We start from the raw sequence: 25950 nt of genomic DNA, 5'->3' as shown, positions 1-25950 counted from the left end.
TCATCAGTGTTGCATCTCTTGAGAATTAGTCTTCCCAGCCGAAGCTGTATCACTTTCCCAGGTAGTGATTGATCCACGGTTGGTTTCGACGAGCTCTCATCCCCGCATGACAGCTGCTACAAGTTACTGCAACCCGCCAAAAATGCAGAGGGCATTTTATTTTTGCTGATGCGGCAAATAACCACGACTTACGAAAGACTTTGTCAGGATAGTAGTGTTGGTAAACTTTGAGAAACAGGCATGGTGATTTGGGAGGGTGTTCTTCTTTCCACTGATCAATCCGTACCTTGACATGTAATCCCACGGGTTTGTAGTGTCATAAGGGATGTTACTGTTAGCCAGTACAGTATGTAACAATCACTCAGTACGCCTTGGAAACGAAGCTGTTAAGACGCCACGGGATTAGTTGCCTAGGCGAATGCCTCTAGATCACTTTGAAGATGCTTTCATTATTAATCGATCCACCATCAGCATTTTTAAAAAATCACATTAGGAAAATCATGCGCCTATGTTTCTTTTGGCCAGTACAGTACAAACAATCATTACACGTTGGGATCAATCGCCCAGGTGAATTCTTCTTCATCACTTTCAAAGAGCTTTTATCTAAGGAATCCAACATTTAAGCATCTTCAGGAAATAACGTCACCCATTGGAAAATGGTTTATGCCTGTTTCGCCTATTCCTGTTTTGCCTACAAAATTCCTGTTTCGTGGAACAGGAATAGGCGAAACAGGAATACACCAGGAAAATACGGGGCCCATCAAGGGTTAATGTTTCTTTCAGCCAGTACAGTACAAACAGTTAATCATTACACCTTGGGAGAGATCATTTGCTCAGGTGAATGGATATTGATCACTTAAAGAGCTTTTATCATCATTTGATGGTCCATTATTTACAAGTAATATACAAAGATAAAAACAGCTGATGGTTCTTTTATCAATGTACTCATAGTAGTACATACTCTGCTCAATTTATCCACCAATCTCTGCATTAAAGGAGTAGGCGGCTTCGATCTTTGTATTAAAGGAGTAGGTGGGTTATCTCTTCAACAAGTTTTTTCTTCTCCAATTTCATTAATAAACTACTTTTATCAATGTACTCATAGCAGTACATACTCTGTCTGCTCAATTTATCCACCAATCTTTGCATTAAAGGAGTAGGCGGCTTCGATCTTTGTATTAAAGTAGTAGGTGGGTTATCTCTTCAACAAGTTTTTTCTTCTCCAATTTCATTAATAAACTACTTTTCCGAAAGATTTGACGATTTTCTAATTTTGTTACAACTCTTACATTGTCGATAGTAGACTTGATATCACATCATTCATTATTTTCAGCACCCGCACACGGCCTGGTGCGGGAAACTTTTTCTGCCACCTGGTGCATGTGACGTAAGACTTTACCTCAATAGCACAACACTTATGTCATTGTCAGGATCATTGTACTATCAAGGTTATCAAAGACATCATGATGGCGTCTTGATGATGTCCCTGAGCTCCAGGTATTGCCTTGCCAATGCATTGATCTACACAAAGACCATCGACACACATATTAAAGGCTCACTTGGAAAAAACATCAGGCAAACTTGATAGTTCTGTTGTTTTTTTCATTTTCCAGTTTTTGTCAAATTTGGTGACGGAAAGTAAGCACTGTGATGTGGAATAGAAGGAAACATGGCAGCTGACAGCTTGGTAATAATGTCCTTAATAACTCTGCTAGTCCTTTAAATGCAATGACTCGGTTGGTCCTTTAAATGGAATAACTTTGTTGTTCCTTTAAATGCAACAACACTGACCCTCAAGGATGGTGCGTGGGCTGGCAACACACAGCAGCTGTTCAAATGTCAACTGATTACGAATGTTATTATCGTAAGCAAGGTGCGATATAACACAATTTATCATTGTCATTTTTATGTGGAGCTCAAGGTTGTCAATGTTAATAGTGAAACCTACATGTAGTTGCCCCCTGTCCCCCTGCTAAATAGTGCCCTGTGTAGGAATGATACCTAGTTTTGAAATCAATCTGACCCCCTTATACCCTTGAATATTGGAATGTGTATCCTAAGGTACATGTATCCAACGGGGGGGGGGGGGGGGGTCAAGTAGTGACAAATATATTTCTTGTCTTCTTCACAATTTGAGATGCTCCTAAAGAGCAAAAAGTACTCCAAGTCCAATTAAATCAACCGATAAATGTTCCAATAGTGAGCAGATTAGCTAGATGCTCATTAAACCTTTTACATAATTACATGAATTAGTAGCAGAATGCTGACTAGTGATTATGGGACATTATATCAATTAGTTTTGATTTTGGTGAGCGTAAAGATGTCCATCACTACCAAAGAAGCAAAAATTATTATATTTGGGAGTGGTACAGGTCCGAGCTGCAGCTAAGCAGCGAATACAAGTTCGGCACTCCAATCACTACTTTCTGAATGCCACCAATGTTCTTCCTGAACAGTCCAAAAGATTAGCCATTTAGGGTTAGCATTTTGAGACAAGACCACAATTGATTGTTTAAGCCTTTTAGCAGTTAAATTGTCAATGTTTGACCGCGACGCATCAAAGAATGCGTCGAGTAGTGAAACTGAAATTCGGATATGATATACGGGTTAGTCTTGCGAGTAACTGGTGCGATTTAAATTGGTGATTGACCACGGAAATTTTTTTTTAAATTGACAAGTTTGACACAAGTGGACATTTTCACCCACTTCGGCCATTTTCACTCCAAATTTGACCCCCCCCCCCCCCCCCCTATGGCCAGGTTGTCGAAATTCAAAATTATTTTTTTTACCAAACAATTTATTTATATCTGTAGACTTGCCACAGCAAATATTTTTTCAATACCTCTCCAAATATGTACTTGAGAGTAAAAAACATGCACTCGTCTAATAGATAGGCCTGGACCCTCCAACCTATGAATATTCATTAGTGGTCTTGTCTCTTTTAAGGATTGACCATGGGCACCCCCATTTTGGCTAGAAATCGAAATACTTAAAGTGATACTATGATGTGATTTACAACTTTGCGGAAATACATCCGTTTTTAATTGTTGATCACAAATTTTCCATTTTTGATTAGATTTATTATAAAATCGCTGAATGTAAACCACCGCGACCGCGAAAATGTTCATGTTGTGACGTCATTAACGAAAACGGCATCGAAGCGAGCCGTCCGGGCGGGATTAAACCATCAATTTCTAGAAAATGTGAATTTCGATTTGAAAACCTTACCGATTTATGAGAAAGTGACGTAGTCATTTGTCAAAAACAGCTAAAACATTATATGGTGAAATTTGACACGAGTTACCCTTTAAGCAATAAGAACTTTTTCAAATCGACGTGAATGTTGATTTCAAGGGTGAGAGTCAGTTCTTTGTTTTCCAGAGAACTGACTCCCACCCTTGAAATTGACATTCACTTCATTTTGAAGAAGTTCTAATTACTTAAAAGTATTTCAATTTCTAGCCAAAATGGTGGTGCCTATGGTCAATCCTTAAGTCGAGACAAGACCACTAATGAATATTCATAGGTTGGAGGGTCGAGGCCTATCAATTAGACGAGTGCATGTTTTTAACTCTCAAGTACATATTTGGAGAGGTATTGAAAAAATATTTGCTGTGGCAAGTCTACAGATATAAAGAAATTATTTGATGAAAAAATTAATTTCGAATTTTGCTAATTGGGTAATAGGGGGCGTGTTTTGAGTTTTTTTCTGCCAGTTGGCAGAAAAGAGTGGAAATATCAAGGTCTGTCTAATTTGTCGATTATCAAAAAATTTCCGTGGTCAACTACCAGTTTATTTTTCACCATTTACTTGCCCGACTGTCCGGAATAACATAATCTAAATTTCAGATTCACAACCGCACGCAGTATTTGATGCGTTGCGGTCAAACATTGACAATTTAACTGCTAAAAGGCTTAAAAAATCAATTGTGGTCTTGTCTCAGTCAGAAATCACAAAGTCATATTCTTAGCTAAGAATACACAGGCAGAGCAGACCCAAGAGAAATACAGATTCAAAGCATGGTGAAATTGTCAAACCAATCGCACACAGTTTTGTTGTGTTTCACAAATTCACCATGAAGTGTTAGGTCGCAATCCAAATGACACAGCTGGTGTCATCAATAACTTTTTACGCCATTCAGTGGAGTCGTCACTGACATTAGAGCGAGAGATATTTAGTATTAGACCCATGCAGGCACCATGGCAAAAAAGGCTGCCATCAAAGAGCTGTCCACTTGATTATTCTTACCTACCCATAGAAAATACTCCCTAATCTTTAAGTTTAGGGTCGGAAAAGAAGAAAAATTGCTAGAAATATTTCATTTTTTGGCATTTTTTCATCTTAATTTTGAGAGGTCTTGAATTGGGATTTCTGGAAATGTTTGTTTTGCAAACTATTTGCCTGCCTACCTACCCCTAAGTTTTTGAAGATGTATGTTACATCCAACAATGTCTTATGGGCGGCATTAAGGAGAAGTCACTGACATCAGACCTCTGCAGCTGGGTTATCCTCAAGGTACAATTTCATGTAGGGTGAAACCCTTGATATTAAAGAAGTTTTGCCAGTGTGTAACACAACTCAGGGTGGCCAGCAATTTGTTAACCCCCATGACGGAACAAGTCGCATGTCGCTCCGAGCTTGACAGGTCGAGGCGGACTGGTTGTTTATTTCACTGTTGTCTGCCTTTTCTTACACCTGAGTACATCAATTTCTTCTATTATGTCCTGGTGTCATTTTAGGCTAATCTTATGTGCGACATGCGACTCATTTTGTCGTGGTGGGTCACATTTAAGGTAGGGTAGCCCGATAGAAACCCTTACAACATTCCAGAGCTAGTTTAGGTGGCTGCTCCAAGGTTGGGTCTTCTGCCTTGACAAATGCCCTTGTGGAGAACACTGGATCAGAAACAGTGCAGGCACCCTGGCAAATAGCCTGTGACCAACTGAATGTACGTATAAAAGAAGTGATTATTGAACATAGGGCAAAAAGGATTTGGGTTCTTTGAACAGGAAGCCCAGGTGGAAGCTCATCTACAAAATATTGACAAACTTAGCATAAGATTATTCAAGGGACTTCACCCAATAAAAATACTAACAGCTTGTCTTTGTGAGACCACTTGGCCAAAACCATTCCTCAAATGAATCGCTTGTGGCCAATATAAAAACAAACTACATGTATTACAACAAGAAATTTTCTCAGTTAACAATGTTGTGTTTTTGCCAAACCTCTCCTTGCCAAACCCTTTACTTACTTACAACTTTATAATTGTTTACCAAACCCGCTTTAAAGGGACAATATAGACAGTTGGCAGGCAAGATAAAGTTACACAAAGCTGCCAATAGGGGTCTATCACATCTCACAGTAGTTTGAAATGATTCACGCTTGTACGAGGAATATATTTAGTGCCAAGTCTGACATGACCAAGGGCCCTTTAATACTGTGTGTACTAGTTACTTAAAGATGGCCAAATTAGCCCCTCTCCTCCTGCCTATAGTCTCCCTTTAAAGGGACTATAGGGAGGACCTATGTGGATTGTTAAATATTGGTATGGTAGTCTTCAGGTCATTGAGATCAATATGCAACTAAAGATTACACGCACAATCAACTAAAGGGACACAAAGAAAATATCTAGGAAAGGAGATCACGAAGTTTTATTTCTGAAGATGGGGAGTACTTGGATATTGTAGGACTAAGCATGTGGGTCCCCTTTAAATCTGCAATCTAAGGGGCTACAGGGCCTGGGCTGGGGAGGACTCGCACCATGCCACTTTTCACTTCCATCATTTATTTTGCATGGCTAGCCAAAAACATTCTTGCCCCTCAACTACTCAAGTTACCAAGAGCTGAAAAAACTTGAGTCAAATGAAAAAAAATTATGAGTTTATGCACCAACAGACCTCATTATTGCAACATTTATTTGCACACCTGGCCATTCATAAATAATGTAACAACAGATAGTACATTACTATTGGCTAATGTGTTATCCAACACACTACGCACTAACTGCATACATTTATATCCCGATACACGCTCCTTACTCATCCCGCGTACGAGAAAAAAAGGGTCCAATTTCACCTAAATATTTCTCCAATATTTCAATGAAACAACATCTTGAGAAAAAGGCAAATACATACCTATGATATAAACTATCATTCAAGATTTTCAACTTTCTCGTAACTAATCCACGATTGATAGAATCACTGAGAAAACTTTGCAAACTTTTCATCTACATAAAAGCATGACAGTCTTTGTGTAAACGTTGGTTGCGCCGTAAGTAAACAATGAATGGAATGATTCCAGTTTTGCCGTGAGATTTCAGTTCTACAAGTTTAGGAGAGATGGCGCGGTAGTGCTTACATGTACCTGGAAACCAGGCGTTATCCTTGGCACCAGACCGGCAAGAATTTTCCAGAAACGCCTGGATTCGACCTGGACTTCCTGGCACAATCTAGGCCTATTTTGAGCCGAACACGTAAACATTTAATTGCCATGTGGGTAGAATGTTGTAGAACAGTCACAAACGTTCTGGATTGCAATGTTTATGGATAAAAGCCTCGGAAATTCCGAGTGTTGTCATTATCAGAATTGCAACACTACGGAACTATTGCTAAACCGTTGAATAGAGGAACTGTCACAATTTTCTGTGCAGGATTCGCATAGGACATCATAATCATATATCTGCGATTGAACTGTTGCTAATTCGAACTTTCACGAATCGACACCGACACGAAACAAAATGCCAGGACCAGCGATTGGAATCGATTTGGGCACAACCTATTCCTGCGTCGGTGTCTTCCAACACGGGAAGGTGGAGATCATCGCGAACGACCAAGGCAACAGGACCACCCCGAGTTATGTGGCATTCACGGACACGGAAAGACTCCTTGGGGACGCTGCGAAAAACCAAGTCGCCATGAACCCTAGGAATACGATCTTCGACGCCAAGCGACTCATCGGGAGAAACTTCAACGATTCTCCTGTCCAGTCTGACATGAAGCACTGGCCGTTTAAAGTTGTCTGTGAATCCAACAAGCCGAAGATCGAAGTGGAGTACAAGGGAGAACGAAAGTTATTCGCCGCTGAGGAAGTGAGCTCCATGGTGTTGACGAAAATGAGGGAGACCGCTGAGGCGTACTTGGGACAGAAAGTGACGGACGCCGTCGTGACTGTCCCGGCGTATTTCAACGACGGGCAGAGACTTGCTTCGAAGGACGCCGGCTGTATTGCCGGACTGAACGTGCTGAGGATTATAAACGAACCAACTGCTGCCGCCCTTGCGTACGGATTGGACAAGAACCTCAGAGGTGAGAAAAATGTCTTGATCTTTGATTTGGGAGGCGGTACCTTTGATGTGTCCATTCTTACTGTCGACGAAGGGTCCTTGTTTGAGGTAAAATCGACAGCGGGGGATACCCATCTCGGGGGTGAGGACTTTGATAACAGAATGGTCGATCATTTCGTGCAAGAATTCAAACGAAAATACAGGAAGGACATTTCTGGTAACGCACGTGCGCTGCGCCGTCTGCGTACAGCCTGCGAGCGCGCAAAACGGTCACTCAGCAGTGGTGCCGAGGCGAGCATCGAAATCGATTCACTTTACGAAGGCACCGACTTCTACACCAAAATCACCCGAGCGAGATTCGAGGACTTGTGCGCGGATATTTTTCGCAAGACGTTAGAACCCGTAGAGAAGGCATTGCGGGACGCAAAAATGGACAAGAGCATGATTAATGACGTCGTCCTGGTCGGAGGTTCGACGCGGATCCCGAAAATCCAGAAGCTGCTTCAGGATTTTATGGGAGGGAAGGAGTTGAACAAGTCCATCAACCCAGATGAAGCAGTCGCCTATGGAGCCGCAGTCCAGGCTGCTATCCTGACCGGGAGTAGTGACGAGGCAATCAAGGACGTCTTGCTTGTGGACGTCTCACCACTGTCACTTGGTATTGAGACTGCCGGAGGCGTGATGACAAAACTCGTCGAGCGCAACACGAAAATCCCGTATACGACCAGCCAGACATTCACCACATTCGCGGACAACCAGCCTGCCGTGACGATTCAAGTCTTCGAGGGTGAACGGGCCATGACCAAGGACAACAACCTACTGGGAAGCTTCGATTTGACAGGTATTCCTCCAGCGCCGCGCGGAGTACCGAAAATCGAGGTTTCGTTTGATATAGACGCGAACGGCATCCTAAACGTCTCGGCAAAGGACTCCAGCACGGGCAAGACGAACAAGGTGACCATCACCAACGACAAGAACAGGCTGTCCAAGACGGACATTGACCGAATGGTCGCAGACGCCGAAAAATATCGCGACGAGGACAACAAACAACGTGATCGAGTTATGGCCAGGAACAACCTTGAATCGCTGGCGTTCCAGTACAAGAGCGCAGTGGCCGAAGACAGCAGCGGGAAACTCTCAGCAGGCGACAAGGACATTGTGACCAAGAAGTGTGATGAGGTCATGAAGTGGTTGGAGGTGAATGGATTGGCGGAGAAGGAAGAATTCGATCATCAGATGCAGGAGTTGCAGCTGGTCTGCGCCCCCGTCATGACCAAGCTGCATTCTGGGGGAAGCGGCCAGGGCCAGCAACAGTGCGGTGGCCAGGGTGGCCCAACTGTTGAAGAAGTCGATTAAAGGCAAAGTCTCCAAATTCTAGCGTTGAAGGGCATTGGTAATGATTTATATCATTCATTCAAAGGTCAAGTTCTAAGTGCGAACCATGTACTAAGTATATCCAAGTGTGAACCATGTATCAATAATAATGTTGCATAAAGATAGGCTAAAGTTACGTTAATGCTTAAAAACTACCAAAGGAGGATTCCGGAACTCGGATAAAGATGGCTGATCCAGTTGAATCCATCCTCGAATACCAGAGTCAGTCGTATGCTCGTCCCCTCGCACACGTCTCTGAGCTCAGTCATCAGTGCTGAGCGCTGCACTAGGCGAATTCTACTGTAAATGCACTGTAAGACCGGTGTAACAGTACAAAAAGGTCCCCCTGGAAAAAGTGTCCGGCCCTATTGTATTCTGCAATATGGTTCTATAGAGACCCTGACCGTCAATAGCTCAGAGATTGAAGCGCATAATAGAATCCTTTGTTTCCCGGGCATTCTGTCCTAGGACATTTTAAACTTCTACACCGGTGTAACATCTGTGGTTGTTCCCCATGTGTCAGTGTTTCCAAACAATAGGCAGCTAGAGAGACCACGACTTTTCAATAGGGGGGATACACAGAAAAACTTGTCAATCTATTTTTGAGCGTTCCCAAACAATGAGGGGAAACACTCACACACGGGAAACACTCACATATATTACACCGGCTCTGTCCTGTCATTCAGTTCTGATTTAGCATCTTTACACCCAATGCTTGTTTCATGGGGGCCGAGGTTATCCAGATTTGCGTTTTGGCCTTGTTTCCATTGGTCTCTTCGATATCTTCTTCTTTTACAACTCTCTGTGCTCAACCAGTTCAAAACCTGTTTACTTAAATTCCATTACCATTTATCATCTTTTTCGCCAAACATTTGTGTTGTAATTGTGAATCTAAAGAACGAGATTACATTTTAATTACTGGGTGTACTTTGTGTAGTTAGCCTATGTGTATCACTGAATGTTGGTACAGGTAGGCCTATATAGTAAAGTAAGTTACTCAAATGTGAACGAAGACAATATAGCTTATGTGTACATATGTATATCAATGTTGCCAGTAGTGAAAAAATGTACATGTGTATTTCGATAGTTGTACGGATTTTTCTTAATATTTACTTAATAATTTGGAAGATTCGAGTCGATTCTTTTCGAGTCGGAAGTGCGCAAGCACACGGAAATCGCATTCATATAGCTCAGTGCACGTGATTTGAAGGGACAGTTTGGGTGTGGGATTTAGGTGACCAGAAAGTTTATATGTAATTTGAATCTATCCGCCTGCTCATCACTGCTCATCAAGCTAACTTTCATTCCATGAGTTCGTAAATATGCTTTTATTACAGTATACTGCATTTATGTTCATTTTCATGATTTGTACATTGTATGTTAATTAGCAAATTTTTAATTGTTCTTGCTTCGAATAAAATTTGAAAAGATAATTTCTGTTTTGTTCTTTTTTGTGTGTGTTCGTGTCTTCACTGAATATGTAAGTTTGTGGAAACGACCTACAGTAAATATTCGTCTCGGGCACAACCACGTTGTCACAGTGACCATGTGGATTTTAAGGGTCGACCATAGGCACAAACTGGAAATCGTAAATTAGCAATTAGAACTCTTTAAAAGCGAAGTGAATGCCCATTTCAAGGGTAAGAGTCTTTTGCTCATGCGTAATAGCAGCAGTGTTTGACAATAGTGATGATTACGTGTGCAGTTGCTCAGACAAGGCAGCAGCGGTTACTGCACCCGTCACCCGTCATCCCTTCCCTTTGCCACATTAACTGCGAATACGACAACCAAATTTAGTTTTGCATGAGCGATATCGCGTACGAATGAAATAATTTTGTCTTTGATCGAACACCCTGGTATCGTGACTCGTGCTGAGGACAAGTCGTGAGACGTTTAGTTGTATTTTCATTCGTAAGATGGCGCGGTGAGTGTTGAGCGTTTCGAAAAAATGTATTGGTACCAGAAGGGCAGAGACATGTATTCAGTCACATAGAGCTTATCAAAATGTCAAGTTGTGGTAAATACATGGCTGGGATGGACCAAAGTGGAATCAATTCTCAATCTGTGGTTGATGCTTAATCTACAGAGTCAGGCCATCACAGAAATATGCTTTTTGATAATATATTTAAGAAAATGTGGTCTCACTGGTCAGTTTAGAACTTGTACTTTGACAGGGCCATATCAATGCGCCAGTGACGTTTTGATGGATATGGTGTACGGAAATCTCTTTTTCTCAGGCAATCGGTATTGGAATGTTTTAAAACTTTATTATGCTATTGGCAAAGGGTTCTTCTTGACACATATAAAATTTTGTGCAGATTGATTGGTCCAATGAGTACTTTTTTTACCAAAACTTATGCACAACAATGTACACGTAATGTACACAGGTTTCAATAGAGGTCTCTGGCCTGAAAGCGTGTGACAGCCGGTTTAGAACGTGTGACATTCTGGATGGTTCCAGGGCGTGATCAATAATAGAATCTGTTGTTCCCCGGACATTCTATCCTAGTTCATTTCAAACTTTACACCGGCTTGGCATCAAGAATGGATGGGTTTCATGGCCGGGGGGGGGGGGGGGGATAAATTGTATGTCTGGTGGACTCCCATGCAGTCCATTTCATCATCTCCTTATGGGGACGGAACGAGGCAGTCCAATGCGTCCGTAGTGTAGTGGTTGATGCCTCATCATGTCCTATAATCAAGGTAATACGGATATTATTGGCGTCTTTGTACTAGGCCACCTTTGTCATTGTAATTTGTGGCAAAGCTATGTCCACGGAGGGTAGGGGCCAAGCCTCAACCAGAGAAAGGACCGAAGATGCGGTCATGGAAACGAGGGGGTCTGGCGGAGCTCACCCACTTGGGCCAAAACTTGCGTTTTCCGGGCACCGGTGGCGGGGGAGGAGGGGGGGGGGTTCTAAGACTTTGCTTCTTGGGGAGAGGTGCCGTTAAATATCATCGATCTCCGCCGAAAACGCCGGGGGGGGGAGGGGTGCTACCCACTTTATAAGGTTTTATTGTACTTATGTATAAATCAATAATAACTGTACACCTAGACAATGCGAATATCTTTTTGATAAGGTCAGTGCACATTCAGAGTCCGAGGATGTGATTTATAAATCATATACAGAATCATTTTATGGATAAAGAGAAAAGAATCAAGGAAGTATCACGCGAATTTCATGATTTGTGGTCTCTATTCCTTAACCAACTCATCGAAAAAGGTAGACATTCTGGTCTCGTCTTTGTCCTTTTGGGTGTATTGTAGTCGAGGATGAGATTCATTTTTTTGCACGATGTCCATCTATCAACAAACTAAGAGACAAATATCTCATTTTTATCAATTTTTATAAAGTTAGTCAGCTTTTTTCAAATATGGATTCTATTTCTACATTGAGTAGTACTGACAGCAAGATTATTTTAGACACTGCTATTTTTATCTGTAAGACCTTTGAAGAAAGCAAACAGCTCTTCAGGAGCAATGACTATGTTTTAACAATTGATTATGGTTTTATAATACTTTTAACAGCCATATACATGTAATTAAAAAAAATAAATCTTTGTGTGTATTGTATTTGTCCTATGTGTACTGCCATACTGTCTGTATCCTTTGATAGTTGTGCAATAAATTGAATTGAATTGAATTGAATTGAATCTATTTATACCGTAGTGAGGCGTTGCGGTGGGCCGCAAAGGATTTTGTGCGCTTCTGGAGGCGGGAATTTTCAAACCCCGATTCAACATGGCGCCAGGCAGCACCTGCACGTGCGCGGCTCCTGTGCTTTGCTGGTGCCTCAGAGCAAACCTGTGTTAATGTTCTCGGAATCACTTTAGTCACGCGAAGATTTCAAAGAATTGTTTTTCACCTTTTATCCAGGCATTTGTACTATACGGGCTGTGCGGGCCAGATGGGTTGGCCCAGTACATGGGCAACGAACCTTCGGGTGTAGGAGAACTATGTTTTGTTTGGAATGTGTAACCTGTCACCTATTTCCTGTGCTGTGAGTGCAACTCATCGCTTTCGACGAAAAACCGCAAGATAAAAACACCATTCAAACAAGTTATACATTGAAAGATCGGCTATTAGTTATCCCGAATAACATGTCCATTTGGACAAGCATTCGCGTCATTTTTTTCTTCTAATATTTCATTATACTTTAGTCTTTATATAGAACCGATTAGGTACCTTCCAAGAAAAGTCAAGAGTTGTTTTATATTTGCAAACCTCTCCCCTACGGTGAGTGAGTTCGCTCTTTGATGGGCTTGGTTGAGGTATGTAGGACTTGGAATGTACTTTAAAACGAACCCAATTATACAATTGGCCTTGGGTGTTCGAAGTAGAGGAGAGGGGTATCATTTTCAAAATTGCCATTATCAATATTAATGGTCCGTGGGCGAGAATAAGCGCCAGCAGTAACAAGTATCTCCGAAATGTGTTATTGCAACATGATGGTTTTGGGGCGGACCACAGCTGGAAAATATTGATTCGAAGTTGGCGCCTTAATATTGATAATTATGGCTGCTCTTTGGTTCAAATTATTGGGAAGTTCTGGTCAGAGAGCTGTGAGAGGGGAAAGCAGTTGCGGTCAAGGAAGGAAGCCAAAATAGAAATCAGATGATACCATAAATTGATAAGACCATAAAGGTGCTAGTCATTCATTATTTATGGTGCTATTACCTTATGGTATGACCAAGAATGACCAACAAGGGATGTTGAAGTTCATCCCATCCATATCCACGTTTGTCATCCAAGGACGGCGAGAATATAAGGAAAGGTAATAGAATCATAGCATCTATACCGTACAATTATAAATGTGTACTGTTAGTTATTTTCTACACTGCAGGGACTACAGTGTAGAAAATCGTACTGCAGCTATAATAATTGTACAATTGTACTGCAGCTATAATAATTGTACAATTGTACTGCAGCTATAATGATTGTACAATTGTACTGCAGCTATAATAATTGTACAATTGTACTGCAGCTATAATACCACCTTACCTTACTCATAAAATTCAACAAAACAGTGTTTAGATTTCATTATCTTATATAAAAATACTTTTATTTATCGATGCATACAAAACGTAGGGACATCGTATAAAATAGCAGTAGCCTATTCTATAGTACAATATATTTACAAAGTGCAGTGGGTCTCTATTTACAAAACTTTGGTTTTGCTGCCAAAATCAGTCAAACTCTTTATAATCTCAACATTTATTGCCAATTATTAATTGAAAAACACAATAACAGCACAATTGACCTCATTAAAGCGAAATCTAGACAGATACAAATCTGAGTCTCGTCTCCAGCTAAAGTTATAGAAGTGAAAGCACATACATGTAAATGTACAATGTAATTTGAAACACTTCATGTACTATGGCCTTCTCTAATCTTAACTCGAGGCAGTATATAAGTAGACACTGAAGAATCTCTGATGATGATTAATTGTAAAACAGGGTGCACGCACTTGCAAAACACTTGAGAAGTTGAAATACACACTTGAAACATGCCTTATGTCGATCTAATCAGGACAGGTCAATGAGTATACTTGTTTACAAAACCTGATGGCGTCTGCAAACAGATTTTAAGGCGAACACAATTAAAAGAAAAAGTTTGGCGACAATTTACACCAGGATCTCAAAATAATCAAGTTAAAACGTCTGTGTTAGAATTAACTTATAATTTTGAAAGTGCGTGCACCTTGCCTTTAAAAATGTCAGACAAGCAAGTCAGGACTTAACAAACTTTCAAACTATTACCCTGAAGTATTCTTTCCATACAATTTCTGTTCTCATCAGTGGTTCCCAAACATTGCTGATTAAATTGAAGCGATTTTTTCGACCAGACTTTATCATCAGATTTTTAATGCAGATGGCGATTCGTTGTACAGACTTTTGTCAATGGCTTCTTTCAAAGAAGAAAAGAGAAATCTACATAGTTTTTATGACACTAGGATGCAGATTGTATTAAAAAATCGCTTCAAAAGAACAACAATGTATAAAACTAACAAAAAGACACAACCATTTTTTTTCACATCCGTCTCTGAACAAATGCTTCTGACTTTTTTGTCCGGCATTACGAGACAGTAACAGGATTTGTCAATTCATAACAATTAATACCTCACAAAGATTTGGTGAGTAAAGGACAGTTTAACTATTTGAAAGAGATGCCAGCCTTAGGGCTGTCCTGCTCTCCAACTTGATCTATATTCGATGAGGTACAGTTCATTTTTAACGCTGGGCAACATTAAGAGGGTTTTAACAACATGAAGATAGTCAACTGAGTTTGAAGTAGGTTGTCAATATGAAAGTTTAAGATTATAAAGGAGATGCCAAGGTAAAAAGCTGTATGGTTAAGAAAACAAAATTATGTAACAATATACATATTGCACTACAATCGTCAGATTTTTATTGCAGATGGTCCAATTCATTTGACCATAATCATCAGTTTATGGAGATATCAATATATCTAACCATATAGCTTTCTAACTCAACAGCTCTCTTTCATACAAAAGATCATACAAAATATGATCTTTCTTAACTGACAGATAATGGGTGATTTCTAACCTCGTCCCTAAAGACGGCATTCTGAACTAACAGCAAGAGATGAAAATCAACTTCTTGTTTAAAACCACATTTCCCACTTTTGTACATCTAACAACAACTGCATAGTTACAGTGATTTAACAACTCTAGACGAACAGAGTCCCCATCTTCAAAACACAATCACTAATCCAAAAGTTATCATAAAATCAGTGTCAAAAATACTAATACACCTCGAGGAATAGGCAATGCATTTAGAACTAAAATTATACCATGTGAATATTTCTAAACTCAAATTTAATGCCAAAGATTTAAAACTACAACTTCACTGGGTGTTTAAGTCTAAACAGGTTTCAAAAATCGATTTAATGCCTCAAAATGACCGAATGAAATTTACAAACTCATCAATGAAATTTACACTCGAAAGTTCTCTGTGCGTCAATGTCAGACCAAAAAGGAAACTGAGCCTAAAATTGGACGAAAACGAAGGTGCTTGGCACTTCTTCAAAATAAACTGTCCAAAAAGAATCACATTTCGTTTCTGCTGGTAATTGCTAATCACAGTTTTTAATCGGATGATATAAAAATATTCAATTTTAATCTATTACATAACATGTGTGTGTTACTGTACAAACATACTGGCTCTTTTCCCTTATCATCATAGAACAGGCAGTTTTCAATCATTTTATTTCCAATGGCCGGAAGATTTCATATTGAACAGGATATGTCCAAAATAACAATACAGGGTGCAGATTTTTAAAAAAACCCCACAATTTAGAGAGTTCCATCTCACAATTTAATCAATTGACTTCTTTCAACGGTAATCGCAGAAGCAAGAGATAATGTACACTATAGTGTGTAAAATCTCTAAGACAATGTCATTCCATTCATTGGAACATCAGGTCTAAGTCATCACCTAATCTATTTTATACATATCAACCATCAGCTTCATCTTAAAGAAAAAAATAAAAACCCCAATTTGAGCTATATGTCCCAAAGCATTGATAAGAAATGTGAACGTTTCTTACAAAGTGAACTTGAGATTTAATGCAGATGTATCTAAAATTGATCAAGACTACAATCATGAAAAGTTATAAAAATTCGACCACAAATATCATTTTTAGTTCCATTTAAGACCACAATCATCTTTTTAATATTTCAATCAAGCTGCTGTGAGAATAGGTGAACTGTCTTCGTCAATGCTAAGGGATACCCAAAGGCTTTAGAATTAAGGAGAAGTAGGTTTCACCCTAACAAGGCTCAAAGAAAGAGAACATTTTCGATATATTCTGCACTGATTTTTTGGTTGTTGTTATAAGTCAAGTTTGTGCTTATCCCTTTTCAAGGGAACAACGTCAAATGCCGTAAATAATTGACTAGAAAGAAGCAGCAGTAAAAAAAGAACAAAAGAGAAAAATGGCCTACGCTATTTTGCAGCATCGAAGGTCAAGGTCAAGCCTCAAGGTCAGACCCCAAGGTCAAGCAAAAGATGCACTCAAAGCACTCCTGTCGGCAAAAAAACTAACTACACATTTAAAAATACTGTTCTTCTGTGGGTTACTCTATGCAAAATATACAAAAAAAGCATTCCACCAAAAGTTAGCTAGAACCAACCATTATGTACATTCGTCTATGTAAGATGTACAAGGGACTTCCAGCAAGCTTTGGGTGGAATCGTGAAGTATGGTGAATGAAACATGAACATAAATGAAAACAATGCCCAGCCATAGCACCTTATCTCGAGAACTTGACACTTGCGGCCATTTTGGAATGGCCCAGAAAAAGAACAAACAGAAACAGACATCCTGTCCGTAAATTTATCCAAGGTTGGACCAAACAGGACACTGGAAGAAGTGTTATGTTACTCAAACTTAATCAATGGTATTGTTAACCTTAATCGATTCATCAGATTTTTAATGCAGATTCAATCAATTCATCAGATTTTTAATGCAATTGGACCAGTTCATCAGATTTTGAATTCAGATTCAATCAGTTCATCATATTGTTAATGCAGATTCAATCAGTTTAGCAGAGTTTTAATGCAGATTCAATCAATTCATCGGATTTTTAATGCAGATTCAATCAGTTCATCAGATCAGATTCCTAATGCAGATTTCAAAAGTTCCACTCTTCAATGGCAAGCCAAAGTTTGCTCCTGGATGTTAGTTCCCCTTTCCACTCCTAGATGGCACTAATGTCGCGTCATGTTGTCTGCATCTACATCTACAACAAATATGGATGACAGAATCTGTAAACAAGACGTTTGGAGTTCTCCGTCTTTTTGATGATGCCCTTCTTGTAGTATTGGCGGATGGAACGACTGAGCTTGTCATAGTTCATGGCAGGACGGTTCTTGCGCTTGCCCCAGAGGCGGGCAACTCGTGCTGAGTCTTCAATCTTGAAAACACCTGGAAAGAGAGGAGGAGGAGGAACGTAAGAAGATGAAGAGCAAAAGATTCCAATGGACATTGTGCATTCTCCAAAGCAGACATAGGATCCAAACATATTCTCTCTGCAAGGATAGGCTTCCATGTTGGACCAGTAAGACCGCCTCACCACATGAATATCACTGCGCCAAAGTATGCTTACTGCAAAGTACCAGCGTCGTTTTTCAGAGTCATCGTGGCAATGTGGAACTGCATCAATGAAGGAGAATGCCCCTTATCCCCCAACAAGGGATGATAGATTGGGAGGGCTGAAGTTTGTTGAGGCTAAAGGGTGTTTTAGGAGTGGGGTCAATAACGTGAGGGAGAGTTCATATTGATCTGACATGATTCAAGGTAACTTCGTGCGATCTCAATAACATTTGCTCTTGGGCATCGTACATTCCTATCATAACGTTATTGAACTTGTTTACAATCTCACTCCCCAATTTTTTAAGGGTTTGTTTACACTCACATGTAGGCCATACAAACATGTTTACGACAGCTCTTCTAAGAAGTATTGTTGTGGTTGCAATTTACATTAATCCCAACATGATATGTAAAAAGTGTTTCAGTCAAAACACAACCCACTAGTCATTAGAGATATTATCCAATGCATCTTTTTATCAAGATTGGCTTGCTGCATGACACAATATAGGCCTATATACAGCCTTAACAAATTATCGATCAGAACCCCACAGGTCATTGACATGGTATTCCAAAGATTGGTCCAGCCGACTGTCATGCAACTCTACACTCTGGGCGCAGTGGATCGGTCACATCCTCACCCATGAAAGAGGTATGGATAGGAGGAGGAATGGACTGTCTCGGGGGTCTAGTCAACACATGAGACCCTACAGAATGCTCCCTACATAAACTGAGCGATTTAAAACACTCCTAATCTCAAGTTGACAGATGCTGAAGCGATTCATCTGATGATCCAAAATTATGTCAACAAATGCCTCTGCACAGCACTTAGTAGCCAGAGAGTAAAAAAAGTTTTGTGTTGATAATTACTTGAACTCTAGGAAGCAACACCTTCTTGAAATCAGAGCTTGCCTTACTATAAATTCAACTCACCATTCTTTCTATCAAGCCACCGGATACAGTTCCCATAGAACTGTGGCTGCATAAGCAACTCCTTCAAGAACTGCCACAGGTGGATGCTGGGCCTACTGTTCCCGGTGTCGGCCTCGTCCTCGGAACCACAGCTACTGATGGAGCAGAAGCTCCCGGAGTCGTAGGAGGAATCCAGTGGTGGACTCCTGGCTGGTGGGGACATGCTGCCCAGGCTGGAGACAGGCGAGGGTACAGACATTGGCACAGGGATTGGCACCTTGCTGTCAGCCGGAGTCAGCTCTTGGAGCACCTTCCGCTGGTCCATGTTCAGGTACATGAGATTTGGTTTGGGAATGGGTGTGTTCTGGTTTGGATCTTCAAGTTTTGATGCTGGAAGAGTGGACAAGAAACATAAGAATAATGATTGATAACACTTTTGGGCAGGGACAATTTGTTAAGTCTCGAGGATGATGAAGTAGCCAGTCCATCTCAAGTTTAGATTGGTTTCGTTGATGTAAAAGAAGTGTTTAAACCAAGAAAGATGAATCCATCAAGAAGTAGGGAGTGATATTCGGTCACTGTCCAAACGTTTTCTAGCTTTGAAAATGATTTGAAAAGACCCACATCTTGTTTTAAGTTCCGATGCTCAGAGAGGAGGCACTGAAAGTGTGAGCGACCACCTGTTGCAATTGCTCATAGAGGCTAATGACTCACTCATTCCTCGGCACTCGCGCAGCTTATTCAGGTTAATGGGCCAGAATTATACAATCCGCCCACGCTTATCATGAGTGTACTGAATGACTCACACTATTACATAACCCGGTACCCGTTCCAAGAACATCTGGCTAAAGGGGTTCCAAGAACCGCTGGCTAAAGGGTTCCCGCTAACCACCATTGTATTGTGAAGGTCAATTGTTGTGGTTAACCTTTAAGTTGATCGTTAAATATCTGACAGGAAACGCATTAAAAAGGTAGCCTAATTTTTAAAACTTGTTAAGAGCTCCTGTTCTGATTCGTAGTAATCCCTAAACAATTATACATGAGGATATACCAAAGGGAGGTTAACTTAAAGCTGTACTGTATTGGTTATTGAAAGTCACAGCTGAATCGTATCACTTTTTGAAACTCTACTCACCATTCAGCCAAATGTCAAGATGAGCAAATAAGGTGGCCCCTGCCTCTGGCGATCGTTTCCTAAAGTCCTCTTCAGCCATCATCGTTAACCCTAAGCCATTCATTTGGAAGTAGTCGAGGTTGACCATTGGCAGTTTGTACTGATGGACGATATAGCTGACCCACTTCTGTACGTTGGCGACAGACCATGACCTCGGCTCTGTTGAAGAAAGGAGAATGGTCATTTTACAAGTTTATCAAGAAACATCAAAGCTGTTACATGCTACATCATAACATGACAGGTCGGAAGAACGTAGGACCACCAACAAATTTTCACCTGTCAGGTGCTTATCATTTGGTTGAATATACGAATCCATTTACTGGGTCAACATAATTTTCGTATGTTCAACTTTGGGACTACGTGATTTTTTTGTGATTTGTCGATTGTTAAATTTGACAGGTGTCATTTTATCAAGCCTTTACATGACAGTTGTTGATTTATAATCCTCAAATAAAACAGGTTTTTTAATTAAAATTTACTGCCAAGCTATGAAAGGATACATCTAAAAACTAAAATGTTGGTAACTATCATTAACTTTTACAACAATTTGGAAGTATCAATACCTTTCACACCAAGCATCATTAACTTTAATACCAATCTTTGCTACGTATCATTAACTTCAACACCAAATTCGCTCAGTATCATTAACTTCAACACCAAATTTGCCAAATATCATTAACTTCAACACCAAATTTGCCAAATATCATTAACTTCAACATGAAATTTGCCAAATATCATTAACTTCAACACCAAATTTGCTAAGCATCATTAACTTCAACACCAAATTAACTAAGTATCATTAACCTCAATGCCAAATCATCGTTAACTTTGATGAAATATCTGATGTAAAAATGCACTTACCAGCAGGAATGTCCAGAATCGTACAGGCATATTCAATGTCCTTCTTCACCTGTCTAATCACTTCGGATTGTACTCTGTCGAAATTCTCGCCAAGTCCAGATTCCTGGTCGCTGTCATGGCTGTTGCAGCTCTCGGGATCACTCTCATACTCGACTTTAATGTTCTCCTCCTTGCACGTCTGTACACCAAAGTTCATATCATCATAAAAAGTAAGATCACAGTTTAAAAGCTGATCCAATTCAGTGAAGCTAACTTTGTGGTCATTGTATGATAAATCCTTTTTCGGTCCAGAACAAGTTTGAGTATAATCTTTTGGCTCCTGTTTAATCGTACAATTTGAAACACTAACTGGGATATTGGAGTAGTCCATTGCAATGTACTCTGGTTCCCTTGAAGGTTTTAAGGGGCCATTCACATGGTAGTTTAACGTGATGTCCTCCATGTCGGCAAAAGTTTGGAAGTCACCGCAGTTCAGGGCCTGGGAGAAACCATTGTCTGTGAACTGCATCACTGATTGTGCCATGTTGTAGTTATTTATATTGTTGTTGTTGTTGTTGTAAATGGGGGGAACTCGGCAGTCTCCAGACATCCTCTCGTCTTCCATTGACAGCAAGTCTTGCATAACACTTTCAGGTACCTGCAATGTACAAGGAAACTGTGAGACCAGGCATATTTAAATACGTGTAGTATCATCTGCACTCTCCAAACAGTGATAGTTTCAACCAGGTATTTGTATATGGTATCACCTAAAAACTTAAATGTCAATGTTGGTAAGTATCTTTAACACCATTATTGGTAGTATAAATAACTTTCACACAAAGTATGCCTATCATTAACTGATTAAATTCAATGCTAATTTTGGTACGTATCATTAACTTCATCATCAAATATCTTTAACTCCAATGCCAATTTTTTGTATCATTAACATAAATGCCAATTTTTTAAACTATTTTAAACTTTAATCACACTTGATAAGCATCATCAACCTTGAAAATTCAAATTATGACAAGTATCATCAATTGTATCTCCAAGATTAATTGGTATTGTGCACCATTATATTTAACGCCAACAATTTCGATAGGCATATGCAGTGTAATCATTGTTACTAAGTGATAGTAGGCCCTATATCCTGTCATCAAGGCCAACCCTTAATAGGATAATGACCTAAAACAAAAGCCTAGTGACCAAGTGAACCTTCGATTACCCTCGATCAAAACAATACAAGGCCACCAAGACCATCGGATAAGTGATGCTGTTACACCATCCGCTGCACGAGTCAGAAAGAGATGATTAGGTGCTTCGGTGATACAGATACAGTAATAGTAACCTTTTATTGTGTGACTGATCTGGCCACTTTTGCTAAACAATGCATTTTACTAAATGACTAATGAATTTATCTGTTAATTTTTTTGTGACAAACCATTAGGCCGGTATAGTGCAAAGTAAGCTTAGTATACATGTAGTAACTATTATTCCTACGGAGATACCCTAAGGTACATGTATATTGCATCACAGATGATAATTTTATAAAATCTTTCCTTCTTATATTATAAATGCAAACTACACTGTAACACAGATGATAACTACATCAAATCATTCATTGCACTTCAAATGCCAACTACGTTTTAACACAGATGATAACTGCATCAAAGCACTAACTACATTGTACATTGTAACACAGGCGGGATAAAATCATCCATTACGCTTTTTCAAAGCTGAAGATGCCGATTAGTTTGTGACACAGATGTTATACAACAAATGCTTTCAACTTCAGATGCCAAATACAGTGTAACACAGATCATATCCTAATGCTCAACTGTTTAAGTCCTCAAGACAAGCACTTTACTTACCTGTTGATCTCCGATGAGATCAGCAAATGTCATAGTCTGAATCCAGTGAGAATCTCCAACAAACTACGCACTTTCTTCTCAAGCACTTTGCAGAACTAGGTTAAATCTCTGGAACGCCTAATTAAGTATATCCACGTTAGATCCTCTCTAAACGCATCAATACTCCTTGAAGATATTCTTTCTCGACGATCCTGAAAAAGGGAACAATAACAATCGGGTGAGCCTGTGTTTCCCACAAGGTTCAGGTAAGCCAGTATTCGGATTGTGCGATATATGCAGCAATAAAACCACGTGCTGATGATCATGCAACTTTGGGGACAAGGGGCGACCCAATTTTACCTCAACCCAACAATACTCGAGTTGATTTTTGCATATCAAATGTGTATTTTGCTTGCTCCACATAAAGGTCGGGGTTATTAAGTTATCATATGTTCGTAAATGTAGTTTTTATGAGTGTTTAACGACTATTGATGAGTGACAAAAAGCAGGGAACAACATTCATTTAACACGCCCTTGCTCCAAAACAGCTGCACATGGTAGCCAGTTACATTTGCATTAGCTTATACGATCATCTTGAACGAATTTCGTCCAACATTCCTTTGGAAAGGTTGTTTTCTTTCGCATTTTAACTGCGCATATTGATAAGAGAAGCATGCACGTGACCCAGATATTTGTCATTTGTGCCAGATTTCAATACTTTATGTGATGATAGAGTGGCCCGAAAAAAACCTGAGTTCATTTGGGGTGAATGAAAAGTCATGTTAATGCGGCGACAATATAGTTTTGTACCCATTTCAGTGGAAACATTCCCTGCGTATAATGCTTTGAAAAGAGAACCACCATTTCGCATGTTTTACGCGATGTATGAAATCCCACGTGGGTTTGTTTACTGTCGTTTTAGCGCCAATGACGTAGTTACCATTTCCAGCTCGGCGGCCATTACCTGTTCCAGGAACGCATTGGATATTAATGCCATGCTAGCCTTCTCGGGACTTCATCAATGCATTATAGCGTTATGCTAAGCAAAAATCGATGACCGATCACGTTTATAAAGTGTGTGGAGCATTTCGAGGAATTTATCGATTTGTGTTGCTCAGTGATTGTTTTATTTATAGCGCGGGGTTAGCTGGTGCGGCATGAGTGACTGATTGAGTCAAAGATGCTGAGACATTCAACATCATAGATGGCTGTACCCGTTCCCTGTATCATTTTAGTCACCGGCATTATTCATCACTCGGGATGAATGTTGGTGACAAAAATAAATGTGATGTCACCAAGATTTCAATAGCAATGCCATGCAACCCTAGGAGCTGGTATTAGTCAACTTACACCTAGAGGTGACTATTTACTTAGCTGGTTACTCCGAGCTATTTGTGCGTCATTTTCCCAGGTACCAGGTACGGGCTGCCCTAAGCCAATATGACAATATCAAAAGTCAGTATTACCAGTAAGTTAGTCAGAAAGGTGAGCTAGTGACAAATCAACGCTCACTTACACGAATAGATCGATCAGATGGCATGGGTAAAGTAGGTCTCAGAGTACCAAATAAAAAATGCAATGGTATGCGTGACGTCAAACACTCACAATTAATTTTTTGTATTTCGTGTCGCACCCAATTTTTATTCAAGGGCCTAGCAACAGCAAAGTACTTAATATCAAAAACTTACTGACACTGACCTTCAAATGTTTGATTTACCGATTAATAATTCTTCTAAGACAAAGACGAGTATCAAATTCACGACGTGTCGAGTACAGGTGTTAAGCCTATCTTATCTTAAGACTTGGTTTGATACGCCTGGGTGAGAGGACTCCGACATGTCTCGTATTGGTCATTAAATCCACTATCAGTGTCACAGTTAAGCAAACGAAGTCGCCCTGGACACGGTGGCTCCGAAGATAGTATTGATGAATATAAAATTTTTTCCACAATTGATGTTTTCGCACTTCCGTGCACTTCTCAGTCGCACGTCTCATTTATTTATTCACGCTTATACATTATGTATGTATATACTTTGAGTAACACTGACAGTATCTTAACTAGAGTTGCTTAGTCTGGTAAAAAGCAGGCCTAAACAATTTATACGCTATACCACACCGGAAGTTACGACGGTAGGTTTAAACAATGAGAGACTGCTAAAATGTGGAATCTGCCAACTGGCAAAGCGAGGATGCAATCATTCCCGATTCCACATTTCAGCAGTCTGCCGTCTCCCAGTCTGAACCGTATACCGTCGCAACTTCCGGGCCAACTTCTTAAGTGTGGTATTGCCATGTCATTATTTCAAGCCAGAACTAAAAATTTAGAGTAACCAGCCCACCCTAATGAGATGAACTCGGAGTTATCGCCTGCGAGGGGTAACACTGAAAGAGATCAACTCGGCAATCTGGGTAATTGATTCTCTAGAGTGTTATAAGGCATCAGTCATCTACATCTAATATGCGATTACAAATTCTAGCGCCAACATTATTACGCTAGCTCCATAAAGGCATCAACTAGATTAATAACTGCCCATAATTGCTTTAACATTTTAAGCATGACCGTGCAAGACCCAGGTACGTATAATAAAACTATAAAGCAATCTTCCGCGATCAGCTGTTCGATCACATGTGCACACCAACTACCATCGTTACGCGACCATCGACAAAAATCACTTAAGACAAATAAAATGCGTTTAAGATCCTAATAGTGACCATCTACTGGAATAAGCATCTGACAATCGAAATACTGCATAAGATTAAGGTAAAAATCCGATGCAATACCCTTTGCGCAATACACAATTCACAACGAATACCCTTTTCGCCAAACGCAGCTATCAGCTGATCGCGAAAGCAATGCGAGGAACCCTATCCCGCTGTACATTTTGTACACGGCGCATGTACAGGCCACCTTAATAAATTCCGTACATTCCTTAACTGAGAAAAGCACATAGAAATCGATATAAAAATCCGATTGCTTCTATAAATCCTCATGTTATTTTTTACAAGTTATCCACAAATATAACACAAAATACGGAGAGATTGGACTTACCTTCCCCGTCGGCGTTCGGTATGAAATTGTTGTCTCCATTGTGGTTCTTGGCCAATTTATACTACTGATTCAGCGCTTCCAAGAAAAGGCTGTTGTTTACGATCTCGCACTCTGCATGGAATTGTGCCATGCGCATGCGCGTTCGGAACAGAGCTCATACATAAACATGAGAGGACCGATGGTGCGGTGACCTATTTCGCAAACAATACTACTCACACTTAGTAGCGCATTATTTCGCCCTTATCTTATATAATACGAACAAATATTATTAGATCGGATAATATTTCCGTTTTCGAGGAAACTTTTAACCAGATGACTCAGTTTTTATTAAGATATTTGCAAAAGTATTTAGGTAT

At 40.0% G+C, this 25950-nt stretch overlaps 3 protein-coding genes across 16 annotated transcripts in view; 1 reads left to right on the top strand and 2 right to left on the bottom strand.

The window, feature by feature from the left end:
* Positions 1-6251, bottom strand: part of LOC135492187 (liprin-beta-1-like) — a 136100-nt gene extending 129849 nt beyond the window's left edge. For all 14 annotated transcript variants that reach the window (XM_064778440.1, XM_064778450.1, XM_064778444.1 and 11 more), the window contains exon 1: positions 6136-6251. The gene's annotated coding sequence lies outside the window, so the exon portion shown is untranslated. The remainder of the gene's footprint in view (positions 1-6135) is intronic.
* A 264-nt stretch (positions 6252-6515) lies between these two features.
* Positions 6516-8731, top strand: LOC135492060 (heat shock protein 70 A1-like). The gene has a single exon (XM_064778197.1). It carries the CDS (start codon positions 6738-6740, stop codon positions 8637-8639), a length of 1902 nt encoding a protein of 633 aa, XP_064634267.1. The 5' UTR covers positions 6516-6737; the 3' UTR covers positions 8640-8731.
* A 4956-nt stretch (positions 8732-13687) lies between these two features.
* On the bottom strand, positions 13688-25682 carry LOC135492002 (SAM pointed domain-containing Ets transcription factor-like). Its single transcript, XM_064778050.1, has 6 exons — positions 25595-25682; positions 22567-22757; positions 20717-21353; positions 19817-20014; positions 18703-19071; positions 13688-17607 (listed from the first exon to the last, which is right to left on the bottom strand). The coding sequence occupies exons 2-6, from the start codon at positions 22597-22599 to the stop codon at positions 17423-17425; spliced, it is 1422 nt and encodes a 473-aa protein (XP_064634120.1). The 5' UTR covers positions 22600-22757; positions 25595-25682; the 3' UTR covers positions 13688-17422.
* Between the last annotated feature and the right edge of the window lie 268 nt (positions 25683-25950).

The sequence above is a fragment of the Lineus longissimus genome, chromosome 8, assembly GCF_910592395.1.
Source record: "Lineus longissimus chromosome 8, tnLinLong1.2, whole genome shotgun sequence".
Classification (NCBI taxonomy): Eukaryota; Metazoa; Nemertea; class Pilidiophora; order Heteronemertea; family Lineidae; genus Lineus; species Lineus longissimus.
This window is presented reverse-complemented; position numbering and strand designations above follow the sequence as displayed.

Coding starts and splice junctions, on each gene's coding strand:
- LOC135492060 (XM_064778197.1), top strand. CDS start 6,738: ATGCCAGGACCAGCGATTGGAATCGATTTGGGCACAACCTATTCCTGC.
- LOC135492002 (XM_064778050.1), bottom strand. CDS start 22,599: ATGACATTTGCTGATCTCATCGGAGATCAACAG. Junction 20,015..20,716: donor GATTCTGGACATTCCTGCTG/GTAAGTGCATTT, acceptor TTTCTTCAACAG/AGCCGAGGTCATGGTCTGTC. Junction 17,608..18,702: donor GTGGCTTGATAGAAAGAATG/GTGAGTTGAATT, acceptor CTCTCTTTCCAG/GTGTTTTCAAGATTGAAGAC.